The sequence below is a fragment of the Pleurodeles waltl genome, chromosome 1_1 (genome assembly GCF_031143425.1).
Source record: "Pleurodeles waltl isolate 20211129_DDA chromosome 1_1, aPleWal1.hap1.20221129, whole genome shotgun sequence".
Classification (NCBI taxonomy): Eukaryota; Metazoa; Chordata; class Amphibia; order Caudata; family Salamandridae; genus Pleurodeles; species Pleurodeles waltl.
In genome coordinates this window covers 827,508,569-827,531,055 of record NC_090436.1, presented here as the reverse complement: position 1 = coordinate 827,531,055, position 22,487 = coordinate 827,508,569, and the positions used below count along the sequence as shown (strand labels likewise).

General features: G+C 45.6%; 1 protein-coding gene across 1 annotated transcript in view; it reads right to left on the bottom strand.

Annotated features, from left to right (window-relative positions):
- The window catches only part of MAMDC2 (MAM domain containing 2), a 480,378-nt gene that overhangs the window by 296,499 nt on the left and 161,392 nt on the right, over window positions 1-22,487 (bottom strand). Inside the window, exon 3 of the mRNA XM_069228830.1 lies at window positions 20,879-21,147. Coding sequence (XP_069084931.1) covers window positions 20,879-21,147 — 269 coding nt within the window. The remainder of the gene's footprint in view (window positions 1-20,878; window positions 21,148-22,487) is intronic.

The following is a 22,487-nucleotide window of genomic DNA, read 5'->3' as shown; positions in this document are numbered from 1 at the left end:
GATTTATGGAGCACTGCTATTCGCCTGAGAAGGTATCCAGACGCTTGCAGGTCCCCTAGGCTTATTTGAACAGCCAGGTCTTGAGGGCTACTTGGAATGCTAGAAGTGAGGTGATACTCCGGGGATGTGTGGGGAGGCTGTTCCAGGTTTTTGCTGCAATTTGAGAGAAAGAGCATCCTCCCCTTCTGCTTCAGTAGATGAGGGGAGTATGGGCAAGTGAAAGGGAGACAGAGCGTAGTTTTCTAGATGGCTGGTTGAAGTTCAGGTGGTAGTTAATGTACGGGGGTCATTGGTTGGGTAGAGCCTTGCGAGCGAGGGTCAGCAACTTGAATTGGCATCTTGTCTGTACAGGGAGCCAGTGGAGTTGCCTGAGGTGGGGGTGTGATGTGGGTTTGTCGGGAAAGACCAAGGATGAGTCTGGCTGTGGCGTTCTGTGTGGTCTGAAGTCTCTGTAGGAGGTGTGCAGCGATTCCTACGTAGAGGGCTTTACCATAGTCCAGTCCGCTGGTGATGAGGGCCTGTGTCATGGTGCATCCCGTATCGAGGGGTAGCCACTTGAAGATCCTACGTAGCATGCACAAAGTGAGGAAGCAGGAGGAGGAGACGGTGTTTATATGTGATATCATGGTGAGCTTGTTGTCAAAGATGATTTTGAGCTTTCTGGCGTGGTTGGAGTGAGTCGGTGCGGGTCCTCGGTCTGATGGCCACCAGGAAGTCATTCCATGTGTTGCAGCTATTGTCAAAGATCTGTACTTCCATCTTGTCTGTGCTCAGCTGCAGGCAGTTGTTCTTCATCCAGTCAGCGACACTTGTCATGCATCTGTGGAAGTTGGTTTTGCTGGTGGAGGGGTCATTGGTGAGTGAGAGAATGAGTTGGGTGTTGTCTGCATAGGAACTTATGTTGAGACTGTGGGATCCGATGATGTTGGACAGCGGGGTCACATATGCGTTGAAGGGTTTGGGGCAGGTGGATGAGCCCTGGTGGGACACCTCAGGTGATCTCCTTGGGTTCAGAGTTGAAAGGTGGGAGGTGGATCCTCTGGGTTCTTCCAGTGAGGAAGGAGGTGATCCATCTGGGTGAGTCCCGTTGGATGCCGATGTGGTGGAGTCTTTCGATCAGCATGTGATACGGATTCAAAGACTGCTGATAGGTTTAGGAGGATCAAAGCTTCTGTTTCTCCTCAGTCGAGAAGGGTTTGGATGTCGTAAGTGGCTGCGATCAGGGCAGTTACAGTGTTGTGATTGCTGCAGAAGCCAGGTTGGGGGGCATTGAGTAGCTGGTTCTGTTCTAGGTGTGTCATGAGTTGCTTGTTGAGGATCTTTTCCAGTACCTTTGCTGGAAAAGGGAGCAGGGAGATTGGCTAGGTTTGCTGGGGTCAGCAGAGGGTTTTTTGAGTAGTGGTTTGACTTTGGCGTGTTTTCAGGCAACAGGAAATGTTGCGGTGGTGGTAGAGGTATGGTGAGTTCCTGGCCGATCTTTTGGTTTCCAAGTTTGAAGATGTGGTGCAGATGGATGTCATGGTGGAGAGGATTTTTCCAGTTGGTCAGTGGGTGGTTCGTGTCAGTTACGGTGGTGGCGTATCTGTTGAGGATGTCCGTAGGTATGGGTTGGGGTTCAAAGCTTCTGTATTGTTGTGATCTTGTCATGGTAGAAGTGGCCAAAGTTGTCACACAGCTCCTGTGAGGGTGTGATATTGTTTTCGATGTCAGCCGGGTTGGAGAATTCCTTAACGATGTTGAAAAGTTCCTTGGTGTTGTTGGTGCTGGCTTCAATGTGTGCAGCAAGGGCTGTCTTCTTTGTTGCCCTCAGCAGGTGGTGGTACAGGCTGAGGGAGGTTTTGAAGGCTGCTCTGTCAGAGGTGCCCTTGCTGGCGCACCATCTCCTCTACAGCTGTTTGCTGTCTTGTTTTACTGTTCAGAATTCTTGGGTGTACCAGCTGGCCTTTTTGGAGGATTTTGGTCTTGATGGAGATGATGCTGTTGCGGTATTGGTGATCCAGGCATTGAAGTTGTTCATTCCCTGTTCCAGCTTGGTGGAGGTAGCGGGGTTGGAGGTGAAAAAGCTTATCATGCTTAGCATGAAGAAGTGATTTATGACCACCAGTGTTAGAAATGGGGTTTCTGGTTGGCAGAGGTATGTACCGTGTCCAAGCAGGAATCACAGTCCTAATCAGGCTAAGTCACAAACACACCCTTAGTTAACCTGAGCTCAACCCCTGGTAGCTTGGCACAGAGCAGGAAGGCTTAACATAAGAGGCAATGTGTAAAGTATGTGTGAAAAACTTCAAACAGTAAAATAGTGAAAATACCACAAAAAGATACCACATCTGCTTATAAATACAGAGGGAAATTTAATAAATAAAACAAGACCTAAATGACAAAAATCCAATAAGTAGAACTTGAGTTATGAAATTTTAAAGAATAAACTGTAGAAAAGTGCTTCGCAGCAAAAAGCAACAACCGGGGCTATAAGGTTGTGCCCGATCGGAAAAAGTCAAACGTTCAGGTTGACTGTGATGGAACACAGGCCGGCTCCAGGGACCCAGTTTAGCCCGCAGAACCAAAGTACCTTAAAATCCTAGTGATGGAGTGTTGCAGTGGTTCCAAACCACCCCATCAAGGAGGTGCGCTGAATTTCTCCACAGTGGTAGCGATGCATCAGAGCTTGATGCGATGGAGTTTGAGTGCGGGAGCCAGCAGCATCAGCATCAAAGCAATGGGCTGACTCCCGAGGGCACAGGGGCGATTTGGAGTTCAGCATCGTCATTGAGGTTGCCATTGACGGGGAAGCAGGAGCCTTGCATCAAAGGAAATGCATCAGTTCTGGTTCCGAAAGAGATGTACTGTATTATCCACGTGAAGGCAGAGATGCTTAGGTTCTGTCCACGTAACTGTGGGGATGCTGTGATACTACTTGAGCAGCACCTAAAGATTTACCTCCAAGGGTCCTGGACTGGCACCACTTGCCAGGTTAGACTCCTGTCTGGCAGAGTCCAGTTGGGTTTGTTTGCAAGTCTTTTATGTCCTGAAAAAGTCAGAAAACAGGAGACCAGTCAGCTGGCCCTTGGAATCACTCTGGGTGTTGGGTTCAAGTAATGTGGGTCCAGTCCTTATCACACAGGCAAGGATTGCAGCAGGTGGCAGGTCAGCCCTGCAAGAAAGCAGTTCTTCCAGAGTAGCAGTCCGGCAGAGTGGTAGTCCATCTGCAGCACAGCAGTCCTTTTTCCTGGCAGAGAATCCACAGGTCCAGAAATGTACTGAACTGGGAGGGTCTAAAGTGGGGGGAGACTTCAAAGGAGTCTTTCAAAGTGCACAGGAGACCTCCCTTCCAGTCCTGGCTCTGGACACACTACACGGGAGTATACAGGTCTTTGTGTAGGGACAGGACACAGCCTATTCTGGTGTAAGTGTGAGGCTGTGGTCAGCACATCCCACCCATCCTGTCCTAATGGCCCATCATCATGTCGCACCTAAAATCCCATTGCGTGTGGCTGTCTGGAGGGAGTCCACAAAGCCCAGCTGTCATCCACCCCAGACAAGTGATCAGAGAAAGGTTGCAGGCACACAGGGCTGAGAGCAGGAAAATGCCAACTTTTTTCAAAAGTGGCATTCTCAAAATTGTAACAGTAAATCTGATTTTACCATTAAAGAGGATTTATCATTACAATTCCATAGGTACTAAACATGACAGGTTCACCTCTTCTTGATCAGGAACTACTGCTTATTAAATGTAATAGGGAATCCTCAATGTTATCCTACGAGAGGGGTAGGTCTCACAGTAGTGAAAAACAAATTTGGGATTTTTTTTACCTCAGGGACATGTAAAACATTAAAGTACATGCCCTACCTCTTAATTACACAACACTCTTCTGTATGGGCTACCTTAAGGGAAACTTACATGCAAAACAAAGGGGAGTTTAAGGCTTGGCAAGTGGTTTTAAATGGCAAGTTAGAATTGCATTAAGGCTGTACTGGCAGGACTGGAACATGACTAAAGGGCACCTTAAAGAGTGTCACAATCAGTGCTGCAGGCCCACTAATAGCATTTAATTTACAGACCCTGGGCACATGAAGGGCACTCTATATACCACTATATACACTGTATATACCAATCAAACCATGTTTAGGGGAGTGAGCACATGCACCTTAGTGCTGGTTAGCTGTGGTAAAGTACACTGAGTCCTAAGGCCAACAAAAACAAATTCAGCAAAATTGGAGGCAAGCAGGTAAAAAGTTTGGAGGAAGACCTCCCTAAAGCAGACAGGTCTAACGGCTAGAAACCACAGCTCCTTAGGAATTGCTATCATGTACAGATCCAAATGAATGCCTGAAAGGCAAAGCATTTTTAAAACATGCAGGGCACGTAATGTCCGTTTTCACCGGAAGAGTGTGCTGAGTGATATGAGTAAAGATGAAATAAAAAATCAATATTTTGCTTTTGACTTTTTTCCTGACGCTATGCTTTAGTTTCCACTGTGTCTATTGTCGCTGCGGACATTCCCTAGGAGATCTTTTTTAACACATAGGCCCTCATTACAACCTTGGCGGGCAGCGGAGGCCGCCCACCAAGGTTGAACCGCCAAGCGGCCGCCTATGCGGCCGCAAACCCGCCACCCGCATTTCAACATCCCCGCTGGGCCGGCAGGCGGAAACAGAGTTTCCGCCTGCCGGCCCAGCGGATGTCTGCCGTAACATTGCAGCTGGCTCCTAATGGAGTCGGCGGTGTTGCGGCCGTGCGACGGGTGCAGCTGCACCTGTCGCGCTTTTCACTGTCTGTTGTGCATACAGTGAAAAGCAGGGTGGGGCTGTGCCTGGGGGCCCCTGCACTGCCCATGCTAAGTGCATGGTCAGTGCAGGTGCCCCCAGGGGCCCCACGACTCCCCTTCCCGCCAGCCTTTCCATGGCGGTCTCTACCACCATGGACAGGCTGGCGGGAAGGGGAGTCATAATCCCCAGGGAAGCGCTGCAAGCAGCGCAGCCCTGGCGGATTATAACTGCCGGGACAACAATGACGGAAAGCCGCCGGTCCCGGGGTGGTCAAAATATGGCAAATTGTACCGCCAGCCTGCTGGCGGTACGATCGTCAATACAACCCTGGCGGTCTTTGACCGCCAGGGTTGTAATGAGGGCCATAGTTTGCATAGGGCCTTTCACTATGCGGTAATACAAGGCACCTCAGTTTTACTAACTTTTGATCTGTTTGAGCTAGAACAATTTTTTTAAACCTGCCATTTATGCTACAAATTAGGAATTATTTTCCAAATGTGTCAAATCTATATGTATGTGGCAAATCTGTAGTTGCAGTATCACATAATCAGAATGCCCCTAAATATTAGGCAGCAGGATAACCTGCTATCCATGTACGAAGCTATAATAGTGCATTTTCTTCTGCGTACGCAAAATTGTACATGATTTACCAGCACAGGTGATCCCATTTCCTATATGAAGATTCTTGGAGCATAAGGAAAATAATACTCAAAATGGCGCCAGACAGCAGGTTAGTCTCAGGGCAGATGATGTACCCCCAGAAAGTTGATTTAAGGAGTTTGTGTTCAAACTAATTATTCCTAGAAAACCTTTGCTTTTGACAATACTGTTTAAGTAGATAGGCAGTTAAATTGGCAGGTCAACAATTTGTAAAAATCGAGGTAAACTTCTTCCCTTATTGAATCACGGTACTCCGTTTCCCTCGTTTCAAGAGCCCGCTAGAAATCACACAAACACAATCCAATGTGCCACTCATTGTAAAACATTCAGAGTTCTCTAAACTGAAAACTACATGATTTTGCATTTAACGGTCGGTGGAAAGCAGTAACCTCGCTTCAAGTAGTCACTTGAATTGGTGAATTAAAATGATAGGGTAGCCTTGCCTTTCTATATCCCTGGTAAATCACAAAAGTTATAAAGACCTACCCAGACCAAAACATGAAGGGGCTTATTTATATGGAATTGGCGTAGGGCAGCGCCGCATGTCTTCTTGCTGCTCAGCTCCTAGGCCAACGTGAAAGGGCAGGAATGCACAGTATTTATGCAATATGGTGCATTCCTGTCCTTTCCCCCTGCGCTGGCGCACAATTGGCTGACTAGAGCCAACACACACTCTTTCACCCTGGTGCAAGGGTGCCTGCGGTGCATGCAAGATTGGTTTTGTGCAGGATGGCATACCTTCCTGCACAAAAACAAACCAGAGAGGCATTTACCTCCTTCCATGTGTGCTGCAGAATGCAGAATATATGGAAAGAGGAAAAAAACAAGGAGAAATACAAATATTTTGCCTCGTTAGGTTTTGGCGCTGCCCCAGGTTTAAGTGATTAAGTAAATCTGGGGCAGCATCAAAATCTATGAGTGGTGCATGGGAACACCCACCGTAATGCCCATGGACGCCTTCCTGGTGCAGAGTAAAGAAATGCAGCGACTTGCGCTCCTTTGTCTTACTCCATATCTATGAGGTCATTCAAAACCACGCAAAGTGGCTATGCGTGGCCTCATAGATATGGTTGAGAGGTTTGTCCCGCCAAAGCATCTGCAAAAGTGATGGTCCGGCAGTGCAAGCCTCTCATAAATAAGCTGCAAAGTTTTTAGATCCCAAAGCAGAGGTCACATCTCAAATTACCTCAAGCGTGATGCCATATTGTATGCAGTGAGCACATTGCTGCACCACTCAAACCCGTAATATGCTTGGTAGTTATGTATATGATGTTAGGATGTGTACATTAAAGGCATGAGTCACACAAAAACAACCCCAAAATTCTACCCCCATTAATTTACTTCAACGTTTGGAGTAGATTAATATTTTTTTAAGATTCACAAATGTTTCCAATAATACTGCTGCACAGCTGGACTGTGACATTTATCCCAGGTGTATTTAAATCCTATTTCCATCAAGTTCTCAGCTGTTGAAAAGCATGGCTTTAGACATGTATGGCACAATAGAGTGCATGTTTCTTCCATTCAGTGATGGCACAGCTTTTGAACAGCTGAGAACTTGATGGAAATACTCCAGTAGTATGTACTTACTGGGGTGACACACAAGGATGTTTCATGATGTCTAGTCAAACTATGCATGCATTTTACTATTCAGTGTAATGTTGGTTTTCAATGAAAAAAACAAAGGTTAAAGCTTAGTTTTAGTTAGGAAAACTATTTCCCTGTACAAACCAAGCTTAAGCTATACAAACTTAAAAAATTCTAAAATATAGTTATAGCTTTAACTTACACTGTATCCACCACCTTAAAATAAAATATTGTAAGTAGCACACCTGGTTACACACTCCTTTCAGCCCACTAAGCAGACAACACTAACTATAACTCGCCGCTCTACCATGCACTATGTTCTCACAAATTATGATACTGCACTGTACAAAAGTACACTATACAAGATGTCCACAACTCTACTGCACTAAACTCTACAACACTCAGCTACACTCTATGCTACTCTACAACACTCTACTCTATCGATTTTTTAAAGTTTGTGTAGCTTAAGCTTGGTTTGCATAGTAGGATGGCGGGAACGGGTGTCGTGGGGCCCCTGGGGGCCCCTGCACTGCCCATGCCACTGGCATGGGCAGTGCAGGGGCCCCCTAACAGGGCCCCATAATGATTTTCAGTGTCTGCTTTGCAGACACTGAAAATCGCGACGGGTGCCACTGCACCCATCGCACACCAGCAACTCCGCCGGCTCCATTCGGAGCCGGCTTCATCGTTGCTGGGTCTTTCCCGCTGGGCCGGCGGGCGGCCTTTTGGCGGTCGCCCGCCGGCCCAGCGGGAAAGCCAGAATGGCCGTTGCGGTCTTTTGACCGCGGTGCGGTCATTCGGCGGTTCCCGCCGCGGTTGGAATGACTGCCATAGTGAAGTAGCAAACAGTGGAGTGGCATACAGTAAAGTGGTGTAGACTGGAGTGTTGTATTGTGTGGTGGGGTAGGATGTAATAGCATACAGTGGAGTGGAGTACAGTGGAATGGGGTAGAGTGGGGTGGCATACCATGGAATAGCGTAGAGTGAAGTACAGTGAAGTGGCATAGAGTAGAGTAGCATAGAGTGGAATAGCGTAGAGTGGAGTGGTGTACAGTAGAGTGGTGTGCACTCGAGTGGCATACAGTGGAGTGGGGTAGAGTGGAATAGCTAACAGTGGAGTGGAGTAGAGTGCAGTGGCGTCCAATGGACTAGCGTAGAATGGAGTGGTGTAAACTGGAGTGGCATAGAGTGGAGTAGCATATAGTGGAGTGGCATAGAGTGGAATAGCGTAGAGTCGAGTGGTGCACAGTGGAGTGGCATAGAGTGGAACAGTGTAAAGTGGAGCATTGTACAGTGCAGTGGGGTCCAGTGAAGTTGTGTAGGCTGGAGTGGCATACACTGGAGTGGAGTAGAGTGTAATAGCATACAGTGGAGTGGCGTACAGTGGGGTGTCATCCAATGGAATAGCATAGAATGGAGCAGTATACAGTGGAATGGTGTACACTGAAGTGGCATAGAGTGGAGTTGCATATAGTATAATAGCATAGAGTGTACTGGTGTAGGGTAAGGTGGTGTACAGTGCAATAGTGTAGAGTGGAGTGCTGAACAGTGGAGTGGTGTAGAGTGTAATAGTGTATAATGGAGTAGAATACAGTGGAGCGGTGTAAAGTGTGATAGCATACAGTGAAGTGGTGCAGATGCAAGTGTTGTCCAATGGAATAGCATAGAATTAAGTGGTGTAAAATGGAGTGTTATACACTGGGATGGTGTAGAGTGGAGTAGCTTACAGTGGAGTAGCATACAGTGGAATAGAATACAGTGGAGTGTTGCAGAGTGGGGTGGCTTAGAGCGGAATAACATATAATATGTAGACTTGAGTTGCTTTTAGTGGATGTGCATAAAGTGTAAGAGTGTAGAGTGTAGGGATGTACAGTGGAGTTACACACAGTGTAATAGCATAAAGTAGAGTGGAACAGTGTTTATAGGGTGTGACATACAGTGGCGTATGGATGTGTGTGAAATTTAGCAGCAGTGTAGATTATGTTGTGCTGAGTAAGGCAAAACAGAGAATTACGCTACATTGCCTTTCTCCAGATTTACATAGTCTAATGTACATTGCTGTAAAATGTCATTACAATCCATTTAGCCGCTTTGCCCCTACATGAAATACAAAAGCCTATGTAAAATGCATTTGACTGGAAGTGCATTTTGGGACACTCTTTTTCCTTGCACCCCCTTGACCATGCACTGCCAAACTTTTGACCCTTTACCAATGTAACAGGTGCAATAGGGCTGCAAAGTTTGTGAAAATTAATCAAATGGGTACAACGTTATAAAGGGACAAAAAATCTAAGGAATTCCTATCTCTGGCAACCCTAACTGGAACTACAGAGTGACTATGGCCTCTCGGTAATCTATCTATCTATCTATCTATCTATCTATCTATCTATCTATCTATCTATCTATCTATCTATCTATCTATCTATCTATCTATCTATCTATCTATCTATCTATCTATCTATCTATCTATATATGGTGTTACTTTTTTTAGCTTAAAAAGGCCCTAGAAATTCACAGAAAAACCAAATGTTAAAGTGACGTTATAGTTAGGTTTTGAAATAACACAAAAGCACATGTTTTTAAAAAACTAAAAAACACTGAAATTCACCAGCTATAGTTTACTAAGTTAACTATAACGTTTGTTGCCGCCATACAGTGCTTCTGACCTCCTTTTTACATGACTCATAACATGTTAAATTATAAAATTGAGGACATCAATCATTACATTATCCCACTGCCGCCATTGGATGTGCATGGTGAGGAGTTGGCCAGCAAGCTCCCTCAGGGAGGACAATTCCATGCTGCAGAGCCTGGCCTCTGGCCTGACCCTGCTCCCAACCCCCAAGGGTGGACAACACTCCACCATGCACAGGCTTCAACCATGTATGGCATGGGACTGGCCTAAGGCCCGGCCGTGGGCCCAACACCTATGTTTGGCAATTCACCTACTGCACATGCTCTTTATTTCAGGACATGGAGACCAGGTCAATGTGTCCTGAAGAAAAAACTCTCTTGGCAAATCAGAGTTCTTATTTTTTAAATATATGATACTGCAGGACTCCGTCACCTGGGCCAACAGTTCCGATAATAGCATATTTTTATCCCCGGAAAACCAAAAGGTCAATTGCAAGTACCAGTGGCTCTCTGCCCACCTATCAGTAGCTTGCTCAAAATAACTAGTTTGAAAATATACATCTGCCCCTCTGCTAAAGCATTGGTTTGAAACATTGTGCATATAATTCTTTGAGGCCTAGGAAGCTCACAGTGCAGTGTACTTTCTTCTAAAAACGTTCTTTATTTCTCTTTCTTTCTTTCTTTCTCTCCTTCCTTCTTGAATCTTTCTCGTTCTTCTCTTTATTTTTCTTTCTAGTCTTTTTTCTATCTTGATTAATTGTTTCCTTCCACCTTTCTTGCTTTCTCTCCTCTCTTTATCTTTCATTACTACTTTTGTGCAGCCATGCTTTTCTCCTTTTTTCTGTTTCTTCCTTTCTCAATGTTGTTTTTCTTTCTTTACCTTTTCTTTCTTCTCCTTTAGTCATGTACAGTTTCTATTTCACTTTCTTTGTTCCGTGTTTGTTTCTTTATGATTTTTTTTATGTTACTTTTCCTACATTTTTGCGTATTCATTCTTTCTATATTTTTTCTTCTTAATTTTCTTTTTTCTCTGTCTCCTTTTATCCACTCCAATTTGTGTTTTTCTTCTTTTTTCAATTCTTACTTTTCTTTCTCTTTTTCCTGCTGCATTATTTCTTTTTACCTCTTTATTCCCTTTTTCTGCCTTTCTCCTTTTCCTTTAATTTCGTTTTTACTTTTTTTTCCCCTACCGGTTTTAATGCTCTTTCTTCATTACCTTACATTTCGTTTTCTTTATTTTATGTGCTTCATTCCTTTTCTTCCTTTCTTTTTTGCTCCTGTCTCCTCTTATTCCTTTCTCTCCTTGTTCCTTCGTTTAATTCCATCTTCTCCTTTCTGTTCCTACCTGCCTTTCCCTCCTTTTTCTTCCTCACTCTTCATTCTTCATCCCTTTCCTGTTGACTTTCTTCCTTTTCACCCCTTCCTAACTTTAGGTGCAGTTGGCTTTTATAGACCCCACAGGTAGCCCTTTTGTGATATGGCTATTTTGACAATGCTGCATGTTGATTGGGGTACTTGAGTTGCAGAGCTTAAGTTCAATACCCTTTCAATGACCAGAAGTACCTCTAATTTTCGGCAAAGATGGAGATCTCTATTGTAACCCTTTCAAGATCACCCTAAGCACCTCTTTAATTGTGAATTTCTCAAAAATGGCTGAAAAAATATAGACCAAATAACAGAAAGCACATGTTCCAACTGTCTGCCAAATTTGATGTAATTTTGTTCACCCATTTCTTTCACATCGCTTTCTAAAATTTCCTATAACATGGGAAAACATTTGTGACACCTGTTTTTCTTGGCCCTGTTTGACAGATCACCCCAAAACATTCCAGGAAAGAGATGAAACATTAAGTGCAGATTCTTTGTATGACACCTAAGTTATTAATGAATCACAAATTGTTCTTCCTATGGAAACTCTGAACTAACTATAACTACGTTGTGGCATCCACCACTGCGTATTTTTACAGCATCTTATTTGTTACCCGCCCAAGTGCCTTAACCCTCAAAGGGTGGTGGGTCTCTGTGACCAGCTCCCCGCGTAGATTCAAAACATGGTTTCTGTCCCTGTCAGTAGAACTATGAAGTAGTAACGTTCAATGTTCACTGGTGCCAGGCATTTAATACCAAAGGATTGCGGCAAACAACAGTGCACCAGCAACCAGCAAACCAAGAGTGCCTCTACTCTATGGTCCTGCTGATGAGGCAGAAATGTTGTTTTGTATATATGTATATTGTATATATTTACAAGTATAACTTTTTTTATGTTTTTTTTTTTTTTATAACGAATTTTTATTGATTTTGCAATAAAATAAAGTAATACAAAACAAACAATACAATTATATACTAAAAATAAAGTAACAAGGCGCCAATGGGCACCAAACAGTGGTCAGCTCCAAAGCCCCAGACAGCACCTTGAGTAGATAGACGGTACATGTCAATACCAAGGTGCCACGTATGTGTCTCATTTCCCTCCAAAGGAGTTGGTGGAGTGTGTAAGGGTTCTTCTTTCCACTGTGTCGGTCCGCATCCCAGGGGGTTACAATGTCATTCCGTCCCACTTCCCCCAGATCTTGTTATACTTACTCGGACACCCTCTAACCTCATATACGAGCTTTTCACATTGGGCACACCAGTCCATTCCCCTCCTCCATTTGGTCAGGGCCGGAGCCATAGTGGCTTTCCAGTCCGCCACGATGTCTCTTTTGGCCACTAGGCATGCCACCCCCAGCCAGGTACGTTCTGCTCTACGTAGTCCCGATTCTCCCATAACCCCTAATAGGGATGTCAATGGTGTCAGCGCCACGTCAACTTGCAGAATCAACAAGACCTCACGCGAGATCATCTTCCAATATGTACTGATAACCGAGCATGACCACACCATATGGAAAAAATCAGCTTTAGGGCTCATACAGCGGTGACAATCAGCCGTAGGCCGGAGTCCTGCTCTGTGCAATCTGGAGGGTGCAAGGTAAGCAGTATGAAGATAATATGTCTGTACTAGTCGGAGACGTGTCGTCATAGTCAGGGAGTGGGGAGCTGCCAAAGCTTCAGTCCAGTCCTCCTCTTCAAGAGGGCCCACCCATCCCTCCCATTTCTGACGAAGTTCCTCCAGGGAGCAGGCCGTAGTAGAGATTAATGTGCGATACACCTGGGAGACACCTCCCCTGCCCAGATTCCCCATCAGAGCCCTCCTCTCCATAGGACTGCTTACGGGTATGCTATTCCCTGGCTGGACCTGCGTCAGAAGGGCATGTCGTACTTGGAGGTACTTGTGGAACTGTGTCTTATTTAGTGCAAAGATTTCTTGGAGATCCTTAAAGGAACGCATGCTCGTGCCCTCCCATACATCACCCAGAGTAGAGATGCCTATAATATCCCATTTCTGGAATCCCTCAAGACCCACAACTTCGCCCAAGCAGGTCCCCTGCCACAGTGGGGTCTGCTGAGTAAGGCGTCCCCACCATCCCGAGATCCTTTGAGCCGTCCGCCATACCTGCAGCACCACCCCTGTCACCCCAGGGGTCTCACGAGTGATCTTACCACCATATAGGGCGTCAAAGATCTTGGGGTAGGTCAATGTCTGGAGTTCCAGACGGTACGCCGGATCTGTCCAACCCCCCCCCAACCAGTCGTTGATCACTAGTAGTTGCGTCGCCAGGTGGTAGTAATGGACATTAGACATTCCCAAGCCCCCTTCATTAACATCTCTCTGACAGGTTTTAAGCGCTAGCCGGGGACGGGTACCACTCCATAGAAATTGGCGTGCTAGCGAGTCCATGTCTCTAAACCATTTCATGGGGATAGGGTTAAGATAGTTTTGAAGGAGGTAGAGAAGTCTGGGAAGGGCCATCATCTTATAGAGTGCGATTCTTCCCAGCAAATTAAGAGGAAGGTCCTTCCAACGTTGAAGATCGTCTTTGATTCTTCTGGTTAAAGGTGTGACATTGAGCTCCCATGCTAATTCAGGGAGCATTGCGACATGCACCCCCAGGTATTTGAAGCTATTTCTTTGCACTGGAATACTTTGCTGCCAGTCCATACAATCTCTAGATTGATGGAGCGGAACCAACAGGGATTTTTGGGGGTTTAGGGCGAGACCCGAAGCCTCCGAGAAGACATCCAGAATTTGCATGATACGGGGACCGCTCCTGGCCGGATTGGCTATGTATAATAGGACATCGTCCGCATAAAGTGCCACACGGTCTTCTGGACACACTGGCCAAGACCAGCCTTCCATCAGAGGATCCTCTCGAAATAACTTCGCCAGGGGTTCTATTATTAATGCAAAGAGTAAGGGGGATAGTGGACATCCTTGTCTGGTACCACGCCCGATCGGGAACACCCCTGAGACCACTCCGTTTACTTGGACCTGAGCCGTCGGATTAGAGTAGAGCAGTCCCACAAGACCTCGGAACTTGGGTCCAAGGCCGTTTTTAATAAGTACTTGTTCAAGATAGGACCAATCCACTGTATCAAAGGCCTTCTCGAAATCAAGTAGGAGCAGCGCTAGAGGGGTGTGTAACAGGATTTTACGGTGTGCTAAGGCTAAATGTAGACGCCTAATACAGTGCCTGGTGCTCCGCGTAGGCATGAAGCCGCATTGGTCAGGGTGCACCAAGACGGGCATTGCCTCTTTTAATCTATTGGCAAGGATCAAGGCTAGCACCTTGATCTCAGTGTTGAGGAGGGAGATAGGCCGATAAGCCGAGCAATTTGGCGATGGGGGCTGGGTCTTCGGGATTACTACTATTGTAGCAAGGTCAATCCCTGAGGGGAAGTGACCTTTCTGCTCGGCTTCTCTATACATCTCAAGTAAGTGTGGGGCCAGAATGTCACTACATTTCTTGTACAGTTCCGCAGGAAACCCATCCGGACCTGGTGTCTTGCTTGAAGCCAGACTGGCAATCGCACTCGTTACTTCCGCTAGGTCAAGTGCTTCGTCCAGCCTGTCCCTAGTCGCCTGAGACACTCTGGCGAGTGTTATGACGTTCAGGAGGGGGGAAGCTTTTTCAACCGTAGGCCGGGGGTGTTCTGCGTATAGGCATGCATAATAGGAAGCAAAACTCTGTGCAATCTCGATGGGTGTCTTGTGAAGGGTACCTGTGTTATCTCTAATTTCGGGAATGATTCTGTTAGCTAAGGGTCGAGTGGCCAACCAGTGTAAGAGCTTCCCATTTTTGTCCCCCCAGCCATAAATTCGGGCGGACGATGCCCTCCACATATGCTTCGCTGACTCAAGTGTTAGGTGTTTAATTTCCTCTCGGACCCTGGTGAGCTGCCTCAATGTGGGGATTTCGGATAAGACTGCTTGCTGGCGTTCCAGTTTTAACGCTACCGCTTCTAACTCGGACACACGTGACTCACGAATGCGCTCACGTGCTCGCAAGAGGCACTTAGCCTGCCCTCTCAAGGTAGCCTTGTAGGCAGCCCATAGCGTGCCTGACGACTGGACTGTTCCCACATTCAGTTCAAAGTACTGCGTGAGACGATCTCTAATCTCGAGGACACAATCTTCATCTTGCAAGAGCCAAGCATTTAGGCGCCATACCGGGCGCCTGGTGAGGTCTACTCCGCCCAGTCGGACTCGCACCGGTGCGTGATCCGACACCCCACGGGACAGTATCTCTGCTCCCGTGACACCGGAGAAGTCCATGGCCGGCATAAATATTAGATCAATTCTAGAGTGTGTCTGATGGGCAGCAGACGTGTGCGTATATTGACGCTCCATAGGGTGCCAAGTTCTCCACACTTCACATAGGCCTAGGCTGTCTGCCCAACTCTTAAGGCCTGTGGCTCGGGCCGACCTGCCCGCTGTGACATCTCCTGACACATCTAATCTAGGGTCTAGAACCGCATTAAAGTCTCCTCCTACTATTGTGATTCCTTGGGGGAGTCCCGCCACCACATGTCGAAGTGAACATAAGAAGGTGTCAAATCCCGCTGGGGGGGCATATACGCATACAAGATTCAATGTCACGCCACGAAGTAGTCCTGAGACTACTATGAATCTGCCTTGTGGATCGGATCTCGTAGATGTTACCACCATGGGCAGTGAGCGATGAAGCAGGATACCTACCCCTCTTGATCCCCTAGAGAAGCCTGCGTGATAGACCCTATCAAATCCCCCTCGGGCCAACATAGGGCATTTAGTTCCCATGAGGTGTGTTTCCTGCAATAGGGCTACCAATGGGGAATATCTACGGAGAGTGTTAATTACTGCAGATCTCTTGATCTTATCTAGCAGCCCATTCACATTCCAAGAAATGATTTGTGTCAATGTGGACCAGACGTGGGTTGCGTAGGAGTCTTACAGCTTTGGATGCCAGTCAGTGGGCTAAGGAATGACCAATTAAAACTTAATAACGCAATACTCAAAATACATCTATCTAACCCTAACTTAACCTTCCTCCCCCAAAACCGCCCCCCACCCCATACTCCCACCCAGGAAGCATCTGTCGCCCTAACCGTCAACCAAAACAAGACAGCCATAAGGACTGCCATAGGAGTGGAGTGATGGACCCCTCCATTAAGACGGATCATTTACAATTATTCACTAGAAGTCAAGCCATATTTTACAGTACTTGAGGGGAGCCTGTATCCCCGCTGTAGCCCATCACGGGTTTCTTCAAGGTGGACCAGACTCTCCAAACTTCCCCATGCGCTCCATTCGGGGCTCCATGGAACACGTCAGCCAAGCGCCGGGGATTGACTCAGACGGCCCTCCTCCTCGGCCTGCGCCTGAATCTGTCCCGTCGGAGACTCAACGGGCAACCCTCCCATTTGTGGGCCAGCCTCTCCCACCGCCTCTCCGTTCACAGAAGTGTCCAAATGTCCTCGTCTTCCTCTTCGAGACCTAGTACGTTTACGACCCCGCCAGGGCCCACCAGCGGGGGGGGGATCCCCCCGGAAGGGCTCCCCTCTTCGCGCCGCCGGGCCCCTCCGAGCCCCGACGCCCTCCTCAGTCAGCCAGTCCCATGCCTCTTCCGGGGAATCGAAGAAGTACGCCTTGTCTGCCATAATAACTTTGAGTCTCGCAGGAAAAAGGAGCATGTACGAAAGCTGCATCGCCCTAAGTTTTTGTTTCACTTGCTCATATGAGCGGCGGCGGACCTGGACCTCCCGGGTATAGTCTGGAAATACTAAGATTTTGTAGTTGTCCCACTGAAGATTTTCAGAGCGCCTCGCCTCTTTGAGGATATTGTCACGATCTCTAAAGTTGAGGATTCGGGCAATCATCGGCCGTTTTGGACCGCCCGGAGGGGGGCGAGGACCAAGGGCCCTGTGCGCACGTTCCACTGCAAACCAAGGTGAAAGAGATTGGTCTGGCATCCAGCTTTTGATCCATTGCTCTAAAAATTCTGTGGCTTTATCCTCTTCCGCGCCTTCCGGGAATCCTACAAAACGTAGGTTGTTTCGTCTCGATCGATTTTCCGCATCTTCTGCCCGGCTATGTAATTCTGCTGTTCGAATTTGTAACTGGGCCACCTTGGTTCTAAGGTCAGCTAGTTCGTCTTCGTTGCAAGAGACTCTGCCCTCCACGTTAGTGATCCGATTTGCCGCATTTCTGAGGTCCTGCCTGATAAGGCCCATCTCCTCACGCACCTCTCCGATTTTAGTCTCTACAGCTGATTGCGAAGACTGGATTGCCAGGAGGATGGCATTCACTCCGTCTGGTGTTGGGTCCCCCGCGGCTGTCTCTCCGCCCCCTCTCGGACCTGTTGGCGTTGCAAATTGATCAATCTTTGGTTGAGAGGGTGGAGGGTGTTTACTTGCTCTGTCTTTCCCCATGTTATCTCGGAGGGAGGGGATGGAGAACCCAGATCGAATTATGCAGCTCTTCCGTCCAAATTCAGCACCCTAAGCGCATCTACAGGGAAGACACAGCGGTCGGGCCCCAACAGGGTGTGCCAGCGAAATATGTCAAGGACCTTTGAATTTGTTGGCTTCCACTCAGTCATGTGTAGCTGGATTACCCCGTGGCCGGTTTCTTCTCCTATCAGACAGTTTTGGAAAGACGGGAAGTCGTGGGCTCGATGACCATCCGCGAGCCCCAGCGCGTCGCAATTAAATTCCCCTCTCCGAGGTTATTGGCGTGCTTTATCAAAATTGCGGCTGTGGAATAGGGGCAAGCCTTTGGGGAGTCTCTTTAAAATTAGGGATTGTGAATCGCAGGGCACAGCCTTAATGTTCAGGCCCGCTGCGCCCTACTGAGTTCCCATTACGCTGCTTACTTATGGGCAGGGGGGGCCCCGATCTCTCTTCTCCCCTCCTCCTCTCCTCTCTGGCGTGAGGGGCAACTGCGCTCCTGCGCGGGCAGACCAGGGGGGGCCGCGGGCGTCCACTTCACCCCGGTCGCCCAGGATCAGCGGCCGTGCCGCACAGTCACGTCCCCGTAGCCGCACAGCTCACCTCCTCCACGTCGTCCTCGCTACTCTCCCCTCGCATAGGCAGGGTATCACAAGCCGGCCCGTGGGCTCCGGACTGCAGAATCCGGTCCAGACGCCCTCCGTAGGACACTCCGCGCGGTCTTCTTAGCGGGCAAGCCCCTGTCCAGGGGCCCGACCACGTCCACTCGAGTCAGGCATGGGAGCCCCTCTCCCGGGGCTCACTCTCTCCGGGCCTCTCGCCGGGCCCACGGGTCCAGCACCTCATAGTCCGGCCCTCCGAGGACCAACGGAGAACGCCGGCTTCGTCGCTCTCCCGTCCCCCGGGGGCACCAGGTTTCAGCTCGCCCCAGGCACTCCAGCCCCGCACACGGCACCGGCGCCGGAGGAGGCCCCGTCAGCGGGCGGGCTCCAACGCCGAGGCGCATCCCGGCGCCGTCAGCCCGGCCGCCATCTTAGGAGACCCACCGACCCGGTCGCATCCAGCCTTCACAGCTCTCACGGCTCGGACTGAGCCAGCGCTAGCGCCGGAGGCCTCCCCGAGGTCCAGGAGCTCACAGGGGCGGCCAGGGCAGCATGGTAGACCTCTCGATGGCGGCTTCTGAGGGCGGATGACGGAGGGGTCCAGAGCACTCTCAGAGTGCGACCGCCATCTTGACGCCCGAAGCCACACCCCTCCCCTTTTTATGTTTTAATATGTAATTATACATTCTTTTTTATTGAATTCACTTTTAATTCAATGAAATTCCTTTCATACACTTAACTACCTATCTTTTTATCGTTAAAAACCCAATATTAGCCCTATTCACTAGCCATCCCTTAAACATAAAAACATCCTTAGTAGCCTTATAAACTTCCCATCACTGGGCCCTAAATAAACCTTTACTACACCCATATACGACGCATCCCTGAGCCTTATAAACTTCTTATTAATGCTATATAAATTAAAACATTTAAAACCATATAATATAATACTAAATTGTGTTTTTTTTTTAATATATGTGTTGTTTATTAAGTACTGTCCATTGAACTAGTTAGAATTTAATTATTTTAACTTGAACTCTTAACTATCCTACATAAAAATAAAAACAATAAAATTAAAAAACATATACACATATACTAAACAATAGTTTAAAATGTAATTGCTATTTATCACTATACATTTTATTATGTCAAATTATTGTTTTATTTAATATTTAAATTTAATTTAAATTAATTTTTGTGTTTTTTACAATCTTAACTGTAACTCTATAGATATTTAGCTATTGCAATATTTTACAATATAATTGTGTGTGGATACATGTATAGATATATAAATCCACATATTAATGTTTAAGATAAAGTCACATAAAACAAATTAGAACTAACCTGCAAAGTAAAGTCCTATCAAGTAAAGTAACAAAAACGTATCCTTGATATGATGTAATGAGTATCAATGCAAAATCTGTGATGTAGAATTAGCATACCACAGTGCTTTCCAAGCTTTTTAGAATCACAACCCAGTTTCTAGAATGACAAACTCTAGAGGCCCACCTTTCTTTAATGGACATGAAGCAGGGCGATTGTTGAACGTAACTAAAGCATCATATGGTAGTACATTTTGATTTACTAACATTTCCAATGTAAGGGGCACTAAATTTGCCTGGACCTATAGTTTTACTCGTCAAATTACATATCATACAATTGATAATGTGTGGAAATTCGGCTTCTGTAAATATTTATCATTTGTCCATCACCAAGCAAACTGTCATAATTTGTTTTAATCCTGTTAATCTAGCACACTTTAGGAGTACACAAATAGTGCTTCACTTCTGCTTTCCTAACTGCTGAATGCATACAGTTCATTTACCGGTATTTACATTTTGTTGTGTGTTGCAAACACAAATCCCACATACTACAAACTTACTTTTCATACTCTCTGTATTCTAGCAATGTTGTCACATAATTCATTTTGAAAACTCCTCTCACTTTGCAGTCAGAGAAAGAAAAGTGAACACCAATCCCCATGTTAAAATAACAAGCAGCAATTTGTCATGCAGCCTGACATTTGATCTCTGTCTTTTAAGCATCAGCAAATGTAACAAGATTAACAAAGAATTTAGAGGCATCTTTATTTATTGCTCAGACTTTCCCTAGCCACCAAAAATCACATCACAACTCAACAGAGGGTCACGACCAACAGTTTGGGAGAATCACGCACCCCATTTGAGAATTTCATTTCTGCATGAGCAACGAACATGCAAATATTTGCTCATACAAAAATCTTGATTACCTTTAAATGCAGTTGCTAACTTTTAGTTTTATTCTTCTCTACAGTAATTCCCTCCCCTGTGGTGCCCCTTTGCCTAAACCTGAATCAAATTTCGGAGGCTTGAGCCCTGCTTGTTCTTAATCATGGAAGAAAATTGCATTTGAGATTGATAGCAATTTATCTCTGACTGCATGAACAGAACGAGTCAAGAAAAATTAGTGGACAACCTGAAATAAGTAAGTTTGTGGGTGCCCACACACACACACATTCATGTCGTGCCGCCAAAGTAGTTCTACTCAAGTGAATGTGAATGTCAACATGACTTGTAAGGAAAGTTATTTTCACATGTAAACTAAATTTGCACATGCAAATAGCTATCTGAATCTGCCCTTAACATGTGTATTGACATGGTTCTTTGAAACTCATCTACAGAGCAATATATTATACACAAATGTAAAATGCAATGTTAATAAAAAATTGGAACCTAAAATAATTTGTAGTAGGACACGATTAACTGTAAACAACACAAATTAATACATGAAAAATAGCACATTGCTATACAATAAAGAAACATTGTTTCAGATTATTTTACTACCTTATATTTCTGTGTGGAGTTTCTTAAATCTATGCTAGCTATAAGCCAGCTATCTGAATATTCATTGGATGACCACAGCAAATGATCAAAGCTCACTCCTTGAGGTCTGATGTAGAGGTTTAGCCTGCTGGGATCTAAGGAAGTGTCAGAACCAGCAATCTGATAGACCATTCTGACACAGGCCCATTCTTCTGGCTCCAAGTCTGGGCTAAATAGGATGGCTCTCTCACCCTGGTCTCCAACTGATGTATCCACGAATATGTAATGAGCTGTAAATGAAATGGAAAGACTATATTAATATCAATTGAAATTAACAAGATCATACCTAAGGCAAACTTACAATCAGTAATTATAAGTCAATTGAAAACCTCTTCATATTGTGGAAACAGTACATCTTTGACCTGCAGTAATTTATTTGTTGAAGTAGATGGCATGTGAGCTTTGCATTGTGAAACAATTAGATCTCATCATAAAGCTATTTATTAAACAACAAAATCATTTTGCAATCCTCTATTGTTAGGATAGTATCACTGTGAATTAGGAGATGGAATCGTTAAAGATATGCACAAAAACTCTTTGTCTGTGCTCTTTTAGTGCACTAAAAAGCACTGCTGGCATTCACGCAAAAGACAAGTTGCATCATCATAAGTTAGTATTTTGAAATTCTACCAAGTAACCACTATCAGAATTATTGAATGGTCCAGTTTTCAGAACAATTTGCTCATTGTGTAAGACAAGAACATACTTACAGCACTCTAACATAACAAAGTTGTTTCTAGGCCCAGCCACCGATACCATTGCCTGGGAGGAGCAGAATTAGAACAAGTGGGTTTTAAGTTTGATCTTGAACTTATAAAGTTAATTGAATGTCAGAGCCTCTCTGGCAAAACATCCCATCACTAACCCCCTACACTTCATTATATTTAACATCCAGCAGTTGAGAGTTTAAAATACCTTTTAAAAGGCAAACTTCTTTCTTGAAAATATAAGGGGTTAATCTCTGTTTCATTTCAAAAGTAAACCCAAACATTTAAATTGAAATACTTCTAATCAAATGAAAACAACTTTATTGCATGTTATCAAAGGCCACTGTAATACATAAATCAACAAGCTGAATTAAAAACCTCACACAATCCATGCACAGAAATGATAAAAGATGTTTATAATGGTGTTACGGATATCCCAATACATCTGACAGTTGCAATACAATTAGTCTGTAGCTAAAATGATGTAAATTCTAAAATCATAGCAAATCAAATAATCCCAATAAACCCAACAACATTAACATTTAGTAAGTTAAATATCACTTCTTGTGGAATAATCAATTTCATTTTTAGCCACACAAACAACAGAAAAAATTACTTCTCAGGCATGTCATCTTCAGTTCTGCTATGCAAAGGAACTGAAATCTAAAGCACATGTAATCCTCTTGATCACATTGTCTGAGAGGCAGCTCAAGATAATTTTATTCTTCTGGCAGCATATAGGTTTGGTGAATAAAAGCCTCTTGTGATAGCTATCAAATAGCTCAAATACGCACATCTTTTAACTGTTTATAGGGGCTATTTGTTACCAGATAACAGAAAAGGATCAATATGCGTCATGAAGC